Raw genomic sequence first — 21930 nt, forward strand, 5'->3', positions numbered from 1 at the left:
CAAATATCCCTGGCCCATTTGAACAAAATACACGAGTGGGCCCTGTGGAAAAGGCCCTCCAAGCGTACATGGCTCCGCAGGAAAGGTCCATGTGATCTTATCCTGAAGCCTCTCTGTGTTCCAGCGAAGGCACTTGCTGTTTCTAATATTAGCACAGAACGAAGTAACAACACCAGCGCTATTATTGAGAATTTGATAGGGTGAATGTGTAAGGTGCAGGGGCTGGATTGACGGATCCCATTAGTATGGCCGTCCTATCAATGTGCGGGGCTGCTAACCACGTCAGGCGTTCCAGATCCCCTGTGCGGCTGGCAGCTCCACTACTAAGCGCCGAGAGGATGCCGGGGGAGGACCTCTGAGGCAGGATCCGGGCCAGCGCATTAAGGACCATTTTACTACTCCGGCGAGACCGGAGCCCTAGCTCTCATTTGGGTAATGAAGCGGCAGACGGTGCCCCGGGAATACAGGCAGAGGGAGTCTTCCGAAGGCTGGCGGCCCTGAAAGCCCTTCACTTCTGAATGGAAAGGCTCGGCGGCAAGACATGGTTGTGTTTTGCCTGCCTCAGAATCGATGCTGAAAGCAAGGCTCGTCAGTATGACAGCATTGGGATATTTCTGCAGGCGCCGGGATGCTGCTGCTGCCGCCGCTGCTGCTGCTGAGGAGAAGTTGAGCTGTTTTTTTGTGTTGCTTCACATTTAGGCGAAGCGTTTTATGGGCGTTTGAAAGCGATGCTGCAAGGCACGACCGCCGCTTCTTCGGGACATACCGTTCTCCTTCAAACTGAAGGTTACCGGCGGCGGCGGCAGCCTTCCCCGGCTCTCTGAAGAGAGGGAGGGGAGCCCGGCCCGGGGCTCCTGGCCACGGTCCTCTCGGATCCGCACGCCCTCGCCCTGTTGTCTCGGCGTAGCCTTGTTTTTTGGTGGATGTGTCTGCATGAGTTCTGCACCGAATGGGCGCAAAACCCGCCCGCGCTCGGCCGGATCTCTCTTCCAGATCAGCGGCAAAGCCTTCCCTCGAGACGCTGAGCGCCGGGGGAGCTCGGAGAGCGCCCACCGGACCCTGCGAGCCCTGGACGTCTGCAAGATGGTGGGTATACCGTGCGAGCCCTTCCCTCCCCCTGGCGTGCATGCATGCCTAGCTGCGCTGCCACTCCCCCCCACCCAGTCTTACTATTCCCCTCACGTGCGGATGCACTATTTTTAAAACTGCAGTCCCCCTCGCCCGAGCGATGATGTGATGTGCGCCTAAATAAACGAGGCGCTGGGGAGAGCCGGCCGGGCACCGCGTGCGGGCTGGGGAGCGTAGCTGGTGGGGCGTGTCAGCATTTCATGGGTAGCAAGGCTATATGTAAAGAGCAGAGTGCACCCTTTTAAAACCATCTGGGCCTTTCATGTCGAATTCTATACATCACTAATCGGAGCAAGGGTGCGTTGGTCGGGAACTGTGCGTGTTGAGTTAATGGCAGGCAGGGCATATGAACGGGAATTGGGATGATGATGTTGTCGTGGCCTGTATTTCTCTCTACTGCAAGAGGAGAGCGTGTTCTTCTTGAAGTGCTTGGGCGTCCTGTGCATTGCTTATTTTCAGCCCGGCTCTGTTGAGTGCAGCGAGAAACGTCACTATCCTCATTCTGACGGGATGTGAGAACACTTGCCTCCGGCACACACTACGACTGTCCCTGCGCCTGCGTGATCCTGCTGCCAACAGCTGGGGCCAGGTCGGCTCGCGGAAGCTTTTGCTGCTGGCAGTACAGCTGCCCAGGGGGGCGCAGGGGGCATTACCCTAGTTCAGGCAACCGGCGAGTGACCCTCAGGGGACACTGTCGTAGTTGGATACTAAATGGAATAGAGCAGTAACCGCTGTAACTGCGCAGCATCTCGCGTTGAGTTGCGTAATAAGTAGCAGCCCAGCCTGGCCTCCACAGTAAGAACTTCCCTGGCTTCCTTCCACTCTGCTGTCGTCCATACTGTGACTGCTACTCCTTGAGCTCCTCCCTGTTCCTCCTTCTCGCCTGTCTCCTAGGTTACAAGGCCCCTTACTTATATGGCGAGGCGCATAGTGTTTAACTGTCTACTGACCGGACAGCAGTATGCAAGTGCTTTAAAGTGACCTACTCTACACTTTGAGCTCAATAAAGTGCAGTGCCACTTTCATTCAGTCTGAGAAAATGCACACTTTACGCCTCATCATTCCAGACCATACCCTATAACTGCTCGCCTGCAAATTATTCATGTCAACACATACAATTCCGATGTACAGTGTGTGTCTGTGTGTCTGTCGCGCGCAGCAATGGTCAATGAGTAGTTTGGTTTATGGTGCTGTTGAACCAAAATAGAAAGATCAAAACGCTCTAGACCAACTAGAGCAGCTTATCAGCACTGCCTCGCCACTCCCAGGTTCAAGCTCCAAAAGGCAGGTGGTAGCAGCTTCCCCACTATTGCCAGTAAACTCTGGAACTCACTGCCGCTCCCCCTCAGCTCTAAGCGCACCTCTTTACTCAAAGCCCAAGTAACTAAGTATTCCTATCAGCCCATCGCGTCATTACCCCCTCTTACTCCTCCCTGAATCTGCATTCTCTGTATATTATGCTCACGTTATCTATCTGTAATGGCATTATCTTATGCAATGTCTGTCTTTTACCTGCTTGTGTAACAATGGTAACTTCTACATTCTGTAAGAAAGCGCCCAGATGCCTTTGGGCTTGGCGCGCTATATAAGCTTCAAAATAAATAAAAATTAATAAATAAACAAAGGTTATTGTTGGCATAACACTACATTAAGCCTGATACTACTTACACATTTTTCTTAACCGTTTGGTAAAAAAAAAAAGTCCCCTTTTCAATTTGGTGAAAGGAAAATGCCCAATTGTGAATAGATGAATGCGATTTTGCTGAGCCGCGTGTATATTTTGCACCATGAATCTAAGGCTACCTGTGTGTTGTGGATTTGTAGCTTAATGGGCCTGCTGATGTCCCAGCTGGTTCGCCCCCTCCCATGCTTTCAGCCTTCTAATTCACTGATGTTCAAAGAGGCTGAAATTATGTTTCATCTCACTGTGCTGTTATAAAGTGTATAGTATAATCCCGTCATTGAATTTGAGATACCCTCAAGGTGACAGTCAAGTTTCAGCTACCAACCTAATGTCAGATAAGGCCTTCACAAGGGAGCAAATTCTCAAGACACACGCGCACACACACAACAAATACATTGGACTTGTCTGAAGGCAAATTATACAGAATATTTCAAAGGGATTAAGGGCCTCATTACACGGACGGCGGTAAGGGTTAACGGTCACCGTTAATGGTACCGGTGACCGTTAAACCTTACCGCCTTACTACGAGGTCCCTTTGCGGGTTGGAGAATTCAATGCCTGCTTTTTGCAGGCGTTAAAAACCAACCCGCAAAGGGACCAGGGAGCTCATTACGGTACCACAATTTGCGGTGCCGTAATTAGCACCTTCCCCATTCCCATTATGCCCTATGGGGCAAAAATGGGAATGGGGAAGGGCAATGGGGGAAGGGGGAATTACCGCCCCACCAACCTTGGAATAGGGCGGTAATTCCCCTTTCCACCAAGGCGGTGCCAGTATTTTACCGGCATGGACCAAGGTGCTAATAACACCTTGGTCCACCGCCGTCCGCGTAATGAGGCCCTAAATGTTTCTGCAATAGAACAAAAGCAGGCATTTCTACTTTTGAACCCCTACGCCCCTGCTCTCTCTTGTGTGCCTGGAAAGTGCAATATGAGCAGGGCATTCAGGAGGATTTAACTAGAAAAGTAATCAAACTCTCAAAGGAACATAATTCCCCTCTGCGAACCATGCTGCTTATTTTTCAATGTACCAGTGGCACCAGAAGGGCAGGGATGTGGGCGCTACACAATCAAAATGCTTACCTTTGTGCAGCCAGTGGTGTTCACTCTCGCTTTATCACTATTAGGGTATGTTCAAAACGTATAATAAAAAGCCTCCTACTTGAAACGGGAGAGTAGAATAGGCCATTTCAGCTAAGTCACACATGCTACAGCCCCACCCAGTAGCCATTCATAGATGTCCACCTCCAGTTCAAAGCCACTGTGTAATGCATTGTGGGTATGTAAATTAGCTCAAACGTATGCCTTTTGCTCCAGAAAACTGGCTTTGTCTTATGGGGCAGCACTATCTTATACATAGCTTCATCAACCCAAGAGAGACAGCTTGCAAAGATGCAGACAGACACATAGAGAAATCTTAAGGTAGATTTACTTTTTATTCAATTTTAACGCGACCATAACATTAATGGTGTTTGATATATAAGCAAAAATAGTCAATGAAAAACACCTAATCAGAAAAGTATGTAATGTCTTTATTGCATTGTTAGGACAAGATACAGGGGCACTTCGGAGGCTTTTCAGCGGGGCATATATATATATATATATATATATATGTGTGTGTGTGTGTGTGTGTGTGTGTGTGGAATAAGGTACCACATACTTTATTTTATAAGGATATTGCAAGTTATCTAAGACATTTGTGCCCAAGTTGAGGACTGAGGCACAAGGCTGACTTGCTATAGAAGGTCACAGAACTCAAAGGTGAATTACAATATCCTTTTTTTGTACGGTAAGGGGTCGTTTCTGTCTTATAATACCTTGCTGCGCCGTCTTCCACTTTAATACGTGGCCTCTTGCTTACAGTAATGTAAACTTTCTTTCAGTTGTTTATTAAAATAATAAAAGAAGTCTGTGTTCGGATGACAGAAATCCCACTAAAATGAGCCTGTAATGTGTTGCAAAAAATAGGTTAAGCATATTGATACAATGCATAGAAAAGCTGTTTTGTGGTTTAAAATAAGAGTTAACGTTACCGAGAAATAGCAGTTTGAGCTCTCAGTTTATGAACACGCAAATGTCTATTTTCACCGCTTTCTTGCAAGAAAATAGACAACATCCCATCCTTACCTCGTAAACATGACTAAACTGCTTCGCCACCAAGGTATGCTACCCTAACACTTCTTTAGACACTCAGCCCCATATCTTGCAAAAGGCCTACATAGACCTTCAGTCTATTCCCGCCTCCCACCTGTCAAAGAAACGTATTATGTTGTCACGAGGGTCCTTCCTCTATTTCCATGGGCCCCAGGTGTCAGATGGTAATCGACTTCCTGGTCATGATGATGATTTTGACGCCTTCAGCGCGCCCTCCTTAGGCGAGGGCCGTAGGTCCCACACCCCCTTACGTACTTTCAGTCCCTGATGTGGGGCTCATTGTCTTTACCGGTTTAAAACAGTTCAGGCCTCACAACAGGTTATTACCCCGAGCTTGTTGAAAAGTCCTGAGCTAAATATCTTATGGGGCATGCATGCACAGTTCCTACCATCATCCACAAGCATTGCCTTAGGCCAACAGGATGCAGAAAACCCCCAACAGAGTCTGCTGCGATTTAAAGAAAAATAAAGAACACTGGGGCCAGTAATACATGGGTGGGGCGAAGACATAGCAAGGGGAAAGAACAGTTCCAGGTAGAAACGCTTTGTACACTCCCCACTAGTTTCAACACCCTTCCCACACCCCCATATTTCCAGCAATGACGTCACTCTACTTCATTATACCTTCTAGGTCGGGGTTTGCGCATGTTCACGTAATGATAGTAAGATAGAAGATAGATTGTTGCTTTCCTGTTTTAAACTCAAGAAGTGCAGAAAATAAACACATTGCTATCATAAACATTCATTTAATGATTACAAAGTGTTCCAGAAATCTGCCCCAGAAAAAAAGTATCAGAAAAACCAGTCAGAGCTTTAACTGTTCCCGTGGTAGCTGGAATTTTGCTTTGTGTTGGCTTATGCAGCAAGTATTGTGATGTCACAAACAATTGTAATACATTATTATAGTTCTGAGTGATGTCATTTTCTTCTTACAGCTGAGTAGTGATGTCACTACCATACTGTAGTAAAGACATTACGTACGTGGATATTGCAGATTGCTATGCGTGTTTATGTATTTATTAGGGTGACTCTGTAGCTATGGTTACGGTGGATATCCCAGAGGTAACACACTCTTTGGGTGTATTATAACTATGATGCCATTCAACGATTCAGCACTAAACATTTCTTTTTCAAATACATGGCCGACTGAATTCTTTTGGAAAGTACGGTACAATTTCGTAAAGGGCAGATGCAAAATTATAGGAAGGTCCTGAAACATATGTCAAAACGTACGTTTTCCAATTCTTCCTTTATAGATACTTTTTTGGTCAACCCTAAAGCCCGAACCTCTGGATGGATTCCCAGGAAACCTTCACAAGAACTTGCGCAATTCTACTTGCAATTCTTTTGTGGTTTGGTGCAAGTCAATCCTCTGATTTCTTTCAAAAGTGCGCAAAAGTAGTCAAGAATCAATTAGTAGTATCTGAGTTTACCTGGTGCAGTCTGCTGACACTTATATTGTCAATTGGCTCCCGGGGCAGGAGAGCCAGCCAATCCGATTGCTCGAATAACGGGCTGAATCCCACAATCTCAGCGTGGGGCGACTACTTCCCCACCCCACCATCTTAGTCCCTCACCCACCCCTCCCCTTGGTCACGATTTCTTCCCATCCCTGCTCCTCTTCCCCACTCAACTTATTGATTTGGTGGCAGTAGTTGCTGCCACAGCTCCAACCTGCTAATGGCAATAATAACGTGTTTGGTGGGCTTTACCGGCCCAGTAACGTCACTGGCCCCTCCGTGTTTAGACCCTTAATTCACTTGGGTGTATAACTTGGGTCCTGGACCATTACCGACCGGTCAGGCACACCAAACCCGTTATTATTGCCATATTGCAACGCTGATTGGCTACTTTGGGTACGGGTCTGTGAATAGACTTCTGGAAGAGTCGCTGACCAAGCAAGGGTAAAGATTGGCTAGTTGAAAAGCATCCAGTTGTATTGCTTTGGGGCTTGGAACATTGTACAAATGACTGCCACTGTGGTTCATGAACATTCAACCCAGTTCTACGGGCACCACACTGCAAACTACACTGCAAGAAAATGGAAATGGGAATATTGCAGGCCTCTGCATGTCCCCATGACGCAAGTGGTGGGTGAGAGGGGGCCACATGGAAAAGGACCCACACAAGCAAATAAGGAAGCTTCATTCAGAATGGACACAGGAAATAGGGTATGTAGGTCAACCAGGAGGTTGACCCACCAGTGTCCTTACCAGTGGCCGTTGTGCTGCCATGAGGGCAAAGTGGCTACTTATCAAGCCAAATGGAAACATTGGATGTCTTGGCGGGGAAGTCATGGTCTGAGCTAAGTAGCCATTGGCCATGGTTATACATAAATACAATATGGAGATCCCATGCACATATGGCTTTTGTAGGGTGGTTTATACTTACCCTTTTCCCTATTCCCTTTTTCCCATTGTGGTTCCCTACATTTACATTTTATATAGAGCATGTCTTGGATCTGTCACTTCTGACAGAACACTTGGTATTCCTAAATTATACACCAGGGATTTTCAGTAGCTCCTAAAACACACTACCTATTAGTTCTGACCACCACACTTCCAGGACTTCCAGAGCACACCTCAAGGCCATCACACAACCATGCTGCCACTCAATCGAGTACTTCTTCCACAGTTGGAAAAATGTTGTGACCACAAGTTTTCTTATGTTCCCTTTCTCTAGATCAGTGTTCCACCCATTACATACTCACCCCCCTGGTATATTCATATTCCCTCTTCCACTATCTCTTTGTGTCTTTCCAATTTGTTAGCTCTGTGCCTATTCTATTTCTGCTTCCCCCTGCCTCCACTTTATGTGCTGTCTTCACAGACTATGGTATTGTTACCCTGGGTGGTGGCACAGTTCACGATTTTCTTGAACAAGGTACAGGTGCCCTGAGTTGTTGTTGTTTTTGTTATTATTATTATTATTATTATTATAATTATTATTATTATTATTATTATTATTATGGCATTTATTGAGCGCAAGCCTAGTTTTGGGAATCAACAGAGTGCTTTACAATCATAGGGGGAAGAACACGGTGAAGGAAGCAGAGAAACAAGAAGCAGGGAGCTAACAACTTGGGAGGCGGGGGGTGGGCATATGCAACCAGGGAAGGAAGGTTCCATGTAATAATGTCCCTGCAAAAATGTCGCCTGGCAAAAAAGGTGCCACAAAATGGCTGTTTTTTGCAGGGAAATTAATACATTGAACAAGCGGGGGACACCCTTGCAAGCCCCATAATCTTTTTGTTTTAAAGCGGAGCGGGGGACACCCCCACAACCCCTGCTCCCCTTGATCCCATATGTATAGTCACCATTTATAATGTCATCACAACCTTTACCTGGTGACATTATGTATGTCGACCATTTATATGGGGAAATTATTACCTGATATCGGAAGGAAACTGGGGGAGCCAATCATCCAGTCTTAGGTAGGGTGGGGAGTTGAAGGTGTGTGGACCTAGGTGTTAGAGGGGAACCATTCCTTAACATGGAGGGTGTTAAGCTCCTTCCTGAACTGTAAGGTTGAGGGGGTGAGTCTGATGTTGACAGGGAGGAGGTTCCGGAGACTTGGGGTGCAGACAGAAAATGCTGTCTTCTTGTTCTTTCCTTCCTGCACTGGCAGAATTCAAGTCTGCACCTGTCCTTAATTCTGATGGATCATTGGGAATTTCTCAGTGAGGTAGCTTGGGGACTTTAAGGTTACAGCCTTGTATACGAAGCAGCAGGATTTGAAGATGCTACTGGCTTGCAGCATGCACCAGTCCAGTTCTATGAGGGTCGGGTGATGTGGTAGAATGTACAGAGTCTTTTGATTAGTTGTGCTGCAGGTCTCAGGGTAGTCAGCGGAGGGCCTACCAAAAGGATATTGCCACCATTCAGAAGGGAGAGGATCATGGCTTTGACAGCAGGTCTAAAATTGTTTTCTGAGATGAAGGGCTTGACATTCTGCAGGAGAGAACATTATTACCATTCATTATTAAAACATTTCTCATAAGCAAATATCAAACTTTCCCAAAGAAGAAATGAGTGAAGATGAAATCTCTAAAGGTAAACAATACATCTTTCAATATAAACAAACAATGTAAATTATGGAGAGCTCATTGAAATAATAACATCTTCTTTTCTTATAATACATAGTTTACATGAAGAAACTACAGCCAGTGCTCCAGATGGGATTTAGGAGTGAGAGTACTTTAGTCCCAATATTTTGAATTAGAGAGTAAATCCAATTTCAAGAGAGTAAACATGATTTTCCTCCTTTGCAAGAGAGTAGAAAGTGTCTGACAACTATCCAATTTGTGCGTAAAATTAAAACGTTGTTTTGAAAACATAAGTGACAAAACAGCTGTATTCCAAAGTGGTTCTAAATAATTTATTGCACCTGTAGAAAACATTTCCCCACACAAGAACCTTGTAGATGCACACTACCCAGCCTAATCTTCATGATACTTGGGCACAGACTCTGTTAAGAGTTACTACAGATGCCAGCTAGTTACATTGGGTGATTCATAAATCAAGTCCCTCACTCTACCAGCATCACTTCTCTGCGTCTCGGGCCTGCTGTTGCTGCCTGGCACTACCTGCTTGACAGCCACTCCATGTTTTTGCTCCATCTCTCCTTCCCTTTGCTGCTTTGTTTCCCCTGTCTCTCACTTTCTGACGCCCTTAAGTGTTGCGATGCCACGTTTTCTGGTCTGTTTCTGTGTCACTCTGCCTCTACCATCTCTGCATTCTATTGTTGCCTTTTCCATCCTATATCTCGCTGTATCGGTTGATATAACTCCTCTTCCTCTCTCATGTCTTTAATCGGGCTATATCTGTTTTTTCATTTTCTCAGTTGTGGTTGCTACTCCTTTTGATTATCTTTCTAGCACTGTCTCTTATGTTATTGGCCTGCCCTTCTCTAGTCTTGCTTTTCTATTTCCATCTCTCCCCACCTGATGTTGATCTGTGTTTTATTTTACTGTCTCCAAATGTCTCTTTTGCTCTGCTTCTATCCCTCACTCCTATTGTGTCTTAACTCTGTTTACCTTCTCACTTTCTTTGTTGCCCTATCATTTACCTCAGTGCTCTCTCTTCCTGTTGCTCGAATTCCTGTTTTGGATTGTCTAGTATGTTCTCTGTCCCTTCACCCCCGCTCCCCGCCTACCTTTGTGCTTCTGTATTGCTTAGGTTCACAGTTGCTCTTCCTCTCCTGTTTTTCTGTTTGTCTTTTAACATAGCACCAATAAATATCCACAAAGCTGAAAATGACTTTTCTATTTAAAAATCTAGTGCAGCTTTACCATTGGGTGCCCCTTTTTAGATGTGTGAAAATCTTCTTTTGGCCATTAGGCTGGGAATTATAGAGTTAGAGGTGTGTCTGTCCAGATGCAGCACTTGCTTGAATGCAGACGCTTTACCAACACTGTATGCCTTTACAAGTACAGCAGCCCATAAGAGATGTGTGTTCTGAGCCATTACAGGTATAGCAGCCCTGAAGAGATGTGTGTTCTGAGCTATTACAGGTATAGCAGCCCCAAAGAGGTGTGTGTTCTGAGCCATTACAGTTATAGCAGCCCTGAAGAGGTGTGTGTTCTGAGCCATCACAAGTATAGCAGCCCTGAAGAGGTGTGTGTTCTGAGCCATCACAAGTATAGCAGCCCCAATGAGGTGTGTGTTCTGAGTCGTTACAAGTATAGCAGCACAAATGAGATGTCTGTTCTGAGCCATTAAAAGTATAGTGGTCCTCATGGCGTGTTCTGCGTCTGAGCTATCACAGGTATAGCAGCCCTGATGAGGTGTGTGTTCTGAACCATTACACGTATAGCAGTGCTCATGGGATGTGCTTCTTCTGAGCCATTACAAGTATAGCAGCCCAAATGAGATGTGTCTGTTCTGAGCCATCACAGGTATAGCAGCCCCAATGAGGTGTGTGTTCTGAGCCATTACAAGCACAGCAGCCCTGAAGAGTTGTGTTTTGAGCAATCACAAGTATAGCAGCCCTGATGATTTGTGTGTTCTGAGCCATTACAAGTATAGCAGCCATGAAGTGCTGTGTGTTCTGAGCCATCACAGGTATAGCTGCCTTGATGAGGTTTGTGTTCTGAGCCATTAAATTGAATGTTACCTGCATCTTAAGTGCATATCTCTGATGCAGACTCATTAACTCACCTAGTGACAGGATTTGAAATAATAGGTTACACAATAATCTCTGCAGCAGGGTTATTGGCCCATCTGAGCTGCCTTTCCCTACAGACTGTTGACACTGAAAGGCACATAGGGTAAGGGCACTGGCAGTTCCATGTGAAGCTTGCCTGACATAAATGGCTTGTCAAAGCTTTAAGTCTGTTTGGACTATCCTACATTAGTCAGGAGATTCATAATGAGGCTTTGAAATGTGCTAGATTGTTGGCAGTGGGACTCAGTAATCGGACATGGGAGAAGCAGAGATTTTGAAAAGCGCAAGACCGAGTGGAAGGGATTGAAGATTATGACAGCAATGCCATCTTCTCACACTGTCGGAGGTTGGTGGGAAGAGCCCAGACGTTGTTCTTGCTCTGTACTTTAGCTCACTGCAGAAAATGACAACACATGTTCATGCTTTCTTAACAGCAACTCTAATAAGAAATGCAGGTACTGTCCCAAAACCTAGCAGTCCTGCTAAGAAATGTGGGCATAGTGCAATCAGCACTGCTGTGAATATTAGGCATTGTGCCATGACATGCGTATGGCATAGCAGCTCCGTTGATAAATTAGGCTACTTTGCCTGAAGATATAGTAGTTTTGTGAAGAGGTACAGGTACAATCTGTGCTACTGAAAATATATACAGCACTGCTTCTACATGCACCCATTATATCTGCTTGCGGTGGATGGTCAGAAAGGGAGTTGAGGTTCGGATCATATGCCTAGCTATGCAATTGGTGTGCTTATCTGATGAAAAGAAAACAAATTATGAAATGCCCATGCTGCTGCAACTGCGCGGCCTATTAATGCCAATGAAGCAGAAATGCAGCCCTTGTTTAAGACAATTTTCATTTTACACAATGCTACCTGTGTCCTAAAGCAAAGTGAAAAGCAGGTGCATGATTCAAGATGCTGTAATAACACTGTAACCTACAAAATGCAGGCAGTTGAACGAAGTGAACGAAACACAAATTCCCTTTTGCATTACTCAGAAAGTATTATCTTGATAGAATTATTAACAAAGGACACTGTTAAAAAAATCAACCGACCAGGACTCATCCCAGTTGCTTCTTTCAAGGAACAGTGTTGATTACTAAAGTAAAGAGTGGATTTGCAAACTGCTGCTAGCCAGGTTGTCACCAGTTAGCGCCATGAATTATGGGGGTGCTGCCATAAATAATCTGTGTAATTGGTACGCAACAAAGAATGAAAAGGGCTGCATTGACAAGATTTCTGTGTGTAAAAAGGCCTATATGCACGTTATCTGGTGCGCTGATCACACCACAGATTAATGATGCAGAATCCCAACAATCATTCTGTTCAACTATACAGAATGAAATAATGAAGTTGTCTTCAAAATTGGATACATTTAGCAATGCCTTTAATGAACTTTTACATTATGTTAAAAATCATGTTATCAGAAATGTTGATTATCACTCTCCTACTTATACCTGGCTCTCTTCCCCCAGAAATAACTCCAGTCAAATTCACAAAACATAAATCAAAGATGCTTTGATGAAACTTCTCTCCCTCCCTCCTGAGATGATGACTTTATTGAAATTCCAAACTCTCTAATTTATGTTTCCCATTCTACTACCCCATCCCTTTCATAAATACATTTATGTTTTCTACTATGAATATCTTGTATATTAATGTGTAATAAATTTGTATTTTTTTCTTTACAACCCTAATTAATAGTGCGCAGACATCACAACTGTTCGGAGGGTCCATTTACGCAATGGGGCATCTGCGGACATCGAGCCCTGTCCGGGCATGTCCAGTTTCGTATGACGCACATCTAATTACTCTGCAGACAATGCGCCAGTTTGCGGACATCTATGTGCATGCACCCTGTATCTCCAGCTCGATGAGGTCCGTGGACACATGTGAACACTGCAGCAGATGCCCCCGGATGTCATCATGTGACCGCACCCATGCGGCATGATGGCGTGTCCACAGACGGTGTCCATCATGGTGGACAGTTTGAAACTGCATTTTTGTGCCAACCTAGGGTGTTTCAAGTTAGTTGAAAGTGTACCCTTCCAGAGCTCCTAGACCCATTCTTTGTTGAGCTGTGAACTTTTTACAACTTTTGGCACGGTAGTCTGCGAACAGTTCCTCTTAAGGGACCCACCCACTACTTTTAGTCATTCTGAATCTGGCACACCAGGAGTGAGCATCTATTGACAGCTGCTTCCAGGAGACTTCCAGTAGTTTAAGAATGGCATGTGTCATGGCCTTCCCACCTTCCCAGGGGCCACCACCATCACCACATGGAGGGCATGGACAGGGGAACAGATGCGATGATGGGGATGATGATGACGATGAACAGGAAGATGAGGTAAAAGAAGTTTCTACCGCCAGCACCCAGACAGAGTCATGGGTGTGTCGGTTCTTTAAAAAAATGTGTAAGTACCAAAAGCTCAAGCTGCTAAGCTTCTATGCATTAAGTGCGGGGTCATACTCAGTCTCAGACAGCCAAGGCAGTACTCTTTTGGGACCACCTCCATTCAATGCCACACTCGCTCAAACCACCCGGGTTTCTGAGAAATACTGCTCCTTTCTCAGGGAGCAGTAGGTTATCTTCCTCTACCCCATCTTTCTTGACCGATCCTGCCACCACATAGGCTACACCTGTGGTGCAGTGGATCCCACCGGCATCCACTCAGGCCACACATAACACTTATGACCCTTACCTTTTGAGGGTCACAATACTCTGCAGGGGGGAGCAGTTTGAGAGTGCTTTCAAGGCTGTGGACAAGGAGCATGAGAAACACTGCCACCGACCTTTAAGGCACAAAATCTTCCCCCGTCTACCTACCCCTCAGTATCTGTGTTTGGTGCCCCTTCCCTCCCAGACCTCCTCCACTTACCACCTCGCCTCTCCTACAAAAAACAAAATCCCCCAAAAATATAAAAGGCAGAAAGACAAAACAAAAAGGTTCTGTTAGGACCACTCTTCACAGTAAAAAATTAGAACTAAAAATAAAAATCACAGGATCTTTTGCAGTCTGCATAGTCCGCGGACAGTACGAAAGTTCACAGACACCTGGCAAATTTCAGGTGTGGGGTTTGGGAATTAAAATCAATTAACCTTTTTTGTTAAAAAATTGTGGCTCTTTAAAAAAGTTTGGACGTATCCATATTTATCGTTGATTGATTTCCCAAAAAACAATCTTCACTGCTGGAAACAGTTCCATTTGGCTTCTGAATATATCCTTCATGGGAACCTGCAAAGATCCTGCAGTCAAATAACCCAAACTGTTGCCTCCACAATGCTCAATGATAATATCTGGGTTTTTACAGTGAGTCATACTGTCACAGAATGTTAATAAAGCTTCCCACTTTAAGCCACAATCCACATACCACAAAACTCTTTTCTCTATGCCACTAGTAAAAAGAGTAAAAGCGGGTGGGTCCAGCTTCCCCTACCTCGCGCCCACCCTCTGGAATGCCCTACCTCCCACCATCCGTGGCGAGGACTCCCTCACCATCTTCCGCAAAACACTGAAAACTACCCTCTTCACATAAGGACCGACACATCAGCACAAATACTTATCATTTAGGTTTGTAATTTACGCCCAAATGCAATATTTGTAACAACAGTATGATTTCCTGTACTACTCATAATGTGTCAACAATCGCTATTATATGTACCATGTAACTAAGTTATTGCAAGTAACAGCGCCTCAATGCCCCTGGGCTGCTTGCGCGCTATATAAATTTAAATAAATAAATAAATACCAGGAAACTCCACTTCGCCAATACAATAGTAGCATAGATGCCAAGAGATTCTGTATAAACCTTTAATGAATGTATCCAAGAATCTCTAGCTATCTTTACTACACACAACAAAGAAAATACTTCCTACCCTGTACTCCTGTACACTTAAACTCCTTCTCCAGACCCACAAAACCTGATTGGCTAGTCTCCAATGTAATCTTTCCATACCAGGCATCTTCAAAAGACCCAGATGGCACGTGCGGGTCTGCAGACTACGGCGGTGTCTGCAGACATGGGGGCACCTGCAACGCTTTTATTCACCTATAGAAACAGCTCCCTATCAACGTTTTTCCACTTCCCCACCCTTTCTTGGCCCTCTTCCGGCCACAAAATCACCCCAAATGTAATTTTCACACCCTTTTCTCACTGTGCTGTCCGCGGACAACAGAGATCTCTGCAGCTCCAACATGGCGACCGTTTCAAAAAATCTGACGCACCTCATGTTTTTCAGCATCCAATCAGTGCGCGTTTTTGGTGTCTGTGGACATCAAGCTGCCTCCTTATTGGCCCACGGGTGTCCGTGGACTCCGAATCAGGAAATGGGTCAGTAGACTGGACCCAAATATCAAAATGATTTTAATCTACTTTTTGACCTTTTTTTAAAAAAACTACTGGACGATTTACACCAAATTTACAAAAGCACGCTTTCGGGACCAAGCCATTGCTCCTTGTGAAGTTTGGTGAAAATTCGTCCAGTGGTTTTTCCATTGTGTCTATGAGGATTTAGAACATTTTGGGACTCCCCCTATAACTTTGTCCCCCATTGATGCAACCGCACCAGACTTCTCAGAATAATTACGAGGGGGACATATGCTTTATTTGCAAGGTTTGGTGAGGATTTGTGTATGGGGGCAAAGTTATAAGCCACCCAAAATGTCTGTGTATATATTTCTTCCTCATTGCCCGTTTACATGTGCACCTCCCCTCTTTTTTAGGTCGTGCATATTTCCCCAGTGTGAAAATCCCTTCTGCCCCTCTCCTATAATACTGTGTCCTTTGCTCGTTCCCCCCATGAGAAACCTTTCTATCTGATCGCGTCTTGCAATTTTGTCAAGGTAATCCTGGGAGATTTCCAGGGTCAAACAAAAATAATTTGAATCAAACGGACCCTCCAGCCCAAACACCCCCCCAAACTCCCCATTTGGTCTACTTTCACCCAATACAACCTTATCTAATGACAAATCTCCTCTTTCTCACCTCCAAATATAATTTTAAGCACTTGTCTTTTTCGTGTTTGCAAATGATTATTGCAGGAATCACTCCCTTCAAGCAAAAAGAAAAAATGGCAGCTTTTAATTGAAAAGGTGCCGTGCTGCATATTAACATTTCTTTGAACCGGAGTCGCCCCCTTCTGTGTCATATTTTTTATAAGTTACTGGACGGATTTACTCCAAACCAGCACACTTAACACCTGCAATGCTTTCTGCCCAACTTGCTCCTTATTTTTGCACAAAGGCATCCAACAGTTTCCCAAGGATGTAATTTAGGGGTCGCCAGAGTTCGCAACTGCGACCTCTGAAGGCTCCCTTGCGAGCTCTGTGGTCTCCCTTGCAACCAGTAAATAAATAAAAACGAAAAAAATTATTATTATTATTATTATTATTTTTTTTTTGGCCATGCAAGCTCCTTGACTGGGGCCAGCACCATGTGGCTCTTTACTTCTGGAGTGGTTGCTTTCTTGTTCAGGCCCCTTAAAAACAGGAGTGCCAAAAGTCTAACACTTTCAGCACTGACCCTAAATAAGAAAGAATAGGAATACCAAATAATGTGTCTTTCTGGAATTCTATACAATAATTGCTAGACTCATTAAAGATTTATTTCAGGCACACTTCAGAGGGTGAGTCCCTGATTTAGTCTGTTCTTAACCACCTTAACTCAGCCTTTTACCCTTCTGAGGTCAATAAATGAGTACCAACACAGGTTGGGTGATATTGGGTGTATATTTTTTCTATATAAAGCGCTTAAGCGTAAGTGCTATATAATAACACATCATTATCATTTGATCATGGACGTCTGCTTGCATTCAAAGTAATTTGGTAATATGGGCCTATACACATGGCGATCCATTCTTATATGAAACGTACATCACATTATCGTAACCATATTTTTTGTAGTGTACAATGCTATGTGATGCCACTTCCTGTTTTGTCAACGGGTGAAAGGTTGTGTTCCATTGCTTCCCACAATATCACTTCGGGGTGGGGTCAAATGACATCACTTCCTGTGATGTCATCAGGGGGTCAAGGGTCATGTGATGTCACTTCCACTACCCCTGGCAATTTGGTGAAATGACGTCCCTGCAGTTTCCGCTGTGCGCCTCTTCAAAGGAAACACCTTCTTCTCTATGGGGAAATGAATGGACTTCGGAAATGCATATTCTTCACTGAATATCTTTCAATCCAATTTCATGACGTCCAGTGCCCATTATTTTCTTTTGAAAAATTTGAGCTGGATCCAGCAATCGAGCAAAAAAGTTATTGCCAATAATTGGAATGCTTGCAAAAGTCAATGTTTCATAGGTTTTATATTAACTATAGTGCAGCCTATAATATATATGCATGCACACATATTGTTGGTGCAGTATAACATTATGATATGGCATAGCCTTCAAAAACATTAAAATTCCGACAGTTAAAGGGGAGTTATGGTGAAGTTGACTCAACAAAACCTATGAAATTGAGTGAAAAAAACATACTTACATTGGTGTTACGGCTGCAGTGCAAAACAACAAACCCCAAATAATCCTCCAGATATGGTCTCTAAAGCACGGGGTTGCAGGTGGTCTCCCCGCATATATATATATATATATATGACCAAGTGTATTCGATGTAATCACTGTTAACCACCTTATACACACAGGAGAAAGAGAGAGACAGAGACTGTGGCCCCTGAACATGCATAATCCATGGCATGTCAAAAAGGCACACAAAGTTGTAGTAGTTCCTGAAGCCAAAGAGAAGGTGTGAGAGAAAAGGCCAAACCACAAGCCTATGAGAGAGTGGAAGGAGAAAATGAATTAGCCCTGGCTGAAGGAAAAGTGGGGAGAGAAAAGGGAAAGGTTTGACAAACAAAAAGGTACACAGACAGACGGCTAAGCTTTCACTAAGGAAAAGGCACAGAAAGAAAAGCAAATTAAGGAAGTCCTTGACAAAAGAAAGGACAGAACAAGCAAAGGCGGGTGGTCTAAACCAAGAAGTGAGACAATACATTGGCAGTAGAGTGGTCTGAGCACTAATTCAGGGAGAAGACAAGAACCTTTTAGAGAGCAAAACCTTGAGAACCATCCTGAAAAGATAAATACATTGTTTAACTTGATTTCGCTTTATGCTTCATTTCTAATGCTTTGTTACTTTGTTGCAAGCCCCATCTCTTTAGAGACCTTTTTCATCTATAGGCCCATCCAGGCTCTCCCCTATCTTGAGGACTAACCTTGACCATGCACGCCCCTTATTGAAAGATCATCATTATCTGTGGACAATTCTTGCCTGAAGGGCCTATTCAGAATGCATTGCCCCTCTCTTTTCTAAATCCCATCTCTGATATAAGGCTCATCCCTTACCCAAAATCCATCTCTGACCAAAGGTCCATCTCTGGCAAGAGCCCATCTCTGCTCCAAGGTTTCTCCTCCCTTGCCTGCAGTCCTTCCCTGCACTGAAGTCGACACTTGTTCCGTGATCCACCCGTACTCCTCGCCAAAATTGTATTGGCAGTAAAGGAGTATAAATGTGGGAAAAGCACACAACGTAACAGGGCAAGCAAAGTAGAGCACCGATTTTCTGTTTTGAGGTGTCTAAATAGAAACATCTAACCCTCATTGGCAGGGATGCTGATGAGTACCTATGCCAGATCTTAAGAAAGGCTTACGGGATTTAAATAGTGCCTATGAAGGTGAAGCATGCAGCCCCTGGGCCTTTCATACTCTGTGGGATATATTTACCAACTCATCAGTACTTCCTCACATCATCCAGCTGCACTTCAGCAGTTAACAGCAAAATGGCTGCGCTGGCTCCTTGGACCACCATTGCCACGCATCAAAACTGCGTTTTACAGCTACAAAATTATAGCTGCACCATCTTGCCAAGCACATATTGGGCAGGATGGAACAAGGGGGCACACTGAGAAAGCCTTCCAGTGTGATTCTTACATGCACCAAGAAGACTATTGAGAAGCAGCACTGCTTTGCTGCTTGATCCAAAGTCCCCTTGAAAAAAGAAATATTTGGCCTTTATAATGATGGCACTCTGACGCTATTTCCATCTGTTCAGCATCACACTGCTTTCATCAATGAGGCCCTGCCATGCCCACCCATATCCAGATTGTGCTCCAGCAAAATAGAACATTGTCAGCCAAATATGAGAAATCAAAAGAAACTTTATTTTCATTCGCACAGGAAAACGCTTGACTTTTGAGTTACAAAATGTCAAATATCAATGCTGCAAAAGAGACTCTGGCTCTCTGGGCCTATGTCAATTTCAATGGACCTGTGTCTTAAACAGATTGTTGTATAAGTGAAACTGACTAGGGCTGCAAAACAATGTGGGAAATTCAGAGACAAAGCCTTTTGAAATAGTCAGCCCAGCAGACTTCACCATGTGTTAAATTGCGCTTTTGCAAATAAGGAAAAATGCCTGTTTTAAAAAGATAATGTTGAAAGAAGGCCAGGTTTTGGCCTAGCAATGTAAAGGGTTTTTTTTGCTGGGAAACATATATGGGATGTTTTATTCAACAGGCTTGCTTTTGATTTAAAACAAAATAAAATAAGAAATAACGACATTGGCTGCCTTCTGAAAACTAGCCAAACAGGTTTCTGCCATGGCTCAAGGCACGTTTGGCTGACAACAGGAGTGGCCTAATCCCCGAAAGAAGGAGCCACCATAGATTCTACAACACATGGGTGATAATTGCTACCTTGGAAAATTTTGAATGGGCCAGAAGGCCACATATCACATGCTCATCAGACTTTTATCTGGGCTGAGGCCTCTTACAATAGAGATTCTGGGACATGGAGATGTGAAATAGGCAATCACACGTCCCTGCGACTTCTACTGGGAGCTTCAAAGCCTACTCAAGAGCAGCCTTGGAACTATGCCCTTATATGGTGAACAATGCTGACCATTTTGGCTCTAAAGACTATTTTATTTATACACTTTTAAGACTTTTATCTTTGCAACAGGACTTTGCAGGAATGTAAAAAATTAACAGTTTAAATGTAATTGTGTGTTTTTTAATTTAAGATGTGGTAGCCTTCACTACCATATTGGGAAAAGAAATGGCAGAGAATTGGACAGTTTGAGGAAAGTCTACATGATGCCACTGTGAAATTCAATCCTTACATGCCTTATGATAATCTATACCCATGTATAAAATTATAGATTTTTAGGTCAAATATTTATCACTGAAAATCACAAAAACTATTAGACTTGTGGAAAAAAAAGTCCCACAAACATGAGGGTGGGACTGCCATGCCATGCTCTGTATAAAATATATATGTAATTTGTTAAGATGCAACAACTGTAAAATGTGACATTCATGCCATTCATGCCAAAACTGGATTTTAGCTCTAAAGTAACTGTGGGATGATCCTATGCATTGTAAAGCCACTTCATAAAGCTGATGTCCCTAAAAATCCAACCAGCTGACAGCAAGGTGGTAACAATCACCCTGCCCAATCCAGTTGTTAGAGGCACGGCCGGCATAAGCCGGCCCCACCATATAATCCTATGATGTCACCATGCCTTATAAATAAGGGAGCCTGACAGAACTCTAAATACACTCTCTTCTGAATTTTCCAGCGCCTGTGTATCCAGATATCCCACCTTCACTCTGCAAGATTCTAGACCTCACTGCCAGAAAAGTGATAGTTGACCCAGACCTTCCTATCCAGACAGGACCACCCTTCAGCACTAAAGCCCCATAGCTAAATCCCACTAACTTCAGGGAGAAAGGTGAACGGTGGCTGAGCCCACTTTGGGTTTCTCCAGTGCTGCCTGCTTGCCCTACTTGCGTGCTCCATCCAGCTGAGGCGTCGCTGTGCCGTGACCAGACCTCTGCCGATCTGTCTTTTGCCAGGAGAGGCCTCGTGTGGTGATCAGAGCCTTTGAATCCAGAAACCGGTTGGCTGTCCCGAAATCCCAAACTTAAGCGCTGATTGTGAGTATTTCCCCTTCCCATGGTAACACATAGCATACCCCATCTTGACCCCTTTGTCTTTGCCCTTCTTTCTAAGTAATCATATCCATACCCTGACAACTTGTCTAAACTGTTCTAATTCCCTGTACACCCAGTCCTTGTTTTTCTAGTGTTAGCGCAATTCTTTCATTCACCTCACTTTGTAACTCCTTAGCAATATTTGGAATCATTTAAATTAATTCCCACATAGATCTGAACACGGGGTGAAAGGGTTAAGATGCAAATTAACCCGGAATCGTAGCGTGCCTTTCTTTAACAATTTAGTCTGAATAATCTAGTTTAAGTAAAAATTGTCCTTTTTCTTTCCAAACAGATTTTCTTTCTTTAACGGTTTTATTTTACCAAAACCAACCCTCCTTTTATCTTGCAAATCTCATCCAGTACTTCAGCTATAGCCTTCCTTTCACTTCTATATTATCCCTGTGATGTGCATCTATCCCCCAGCCCAAAAACTGCATTCCAGTTCAGAGTATTTCACCTAGTTTTCTGAAAAACCATTTTGACATTTAAAACTGCAAACTAGAAAAAATGCAACTTGTGTGATTTGACTATACCGTGTTTTCAATTTCAACCTGCTTTCTCAACTGTGTGTCTTTTGTGATACTTTACCTTATAGTTACTCGTGATATGATAGCCCTGAGACTGTGATAAAACATATGTACATCATTATTTAATTAGACATATAATGTGTAATATAATATAAAATCAGAGTGTCATTTTAGGCCATTGCAAAGGGGTTGCCTTTTATTTTGTGAGAGAAGGTCGGATTTTGATTCTGTTTGCTGCCTCATATTCCTGACTACCTGCTGCTTCTTTTTATC

General features: G+C 44.0%; 1 protein-coding gene across 1 annotated transcript in view; it reads left to right on the forward strand.

The window, feature by feature from the left end:
- Nucleotides 1-268: 268 nt before the first annotated feature.
- Nucleotides 269-21930, forward strand: part of RGS7BP (regulator of G protein signaling 7 binding protein) — a 567198-nt gene continuing 545536 nt past the window's right edge. Inside the window, exon 1 of the mRNA XM_069627344.1 lies at nucleotides 269-1086. Coding sequence (XP_069483445.1) covers nucleotides 934-1086 — 153 coding nt within the window. The 5' untranslated portion in view covers nucleotides 269-933. The remainder of the gene's footprint in view (nucleotides 1087-21930) is intronic.

The sequence above is a fragment of the Ambystoma mexicanum genome, chromosome 6p, assembly GCF_040938575.1.
Source record: "Ambystoma mexicanum isolate Mex_15411 chromosome 6p, UKY_AmexF1_1, whole genome shotgun sequence".
NCBI classification, from domain to species: Eukaryota; Metazoa; Chordata; class Amphibia; order Caudata; family Ambystomatidae; genus Ambystoma; species Ambystoma mexicanum.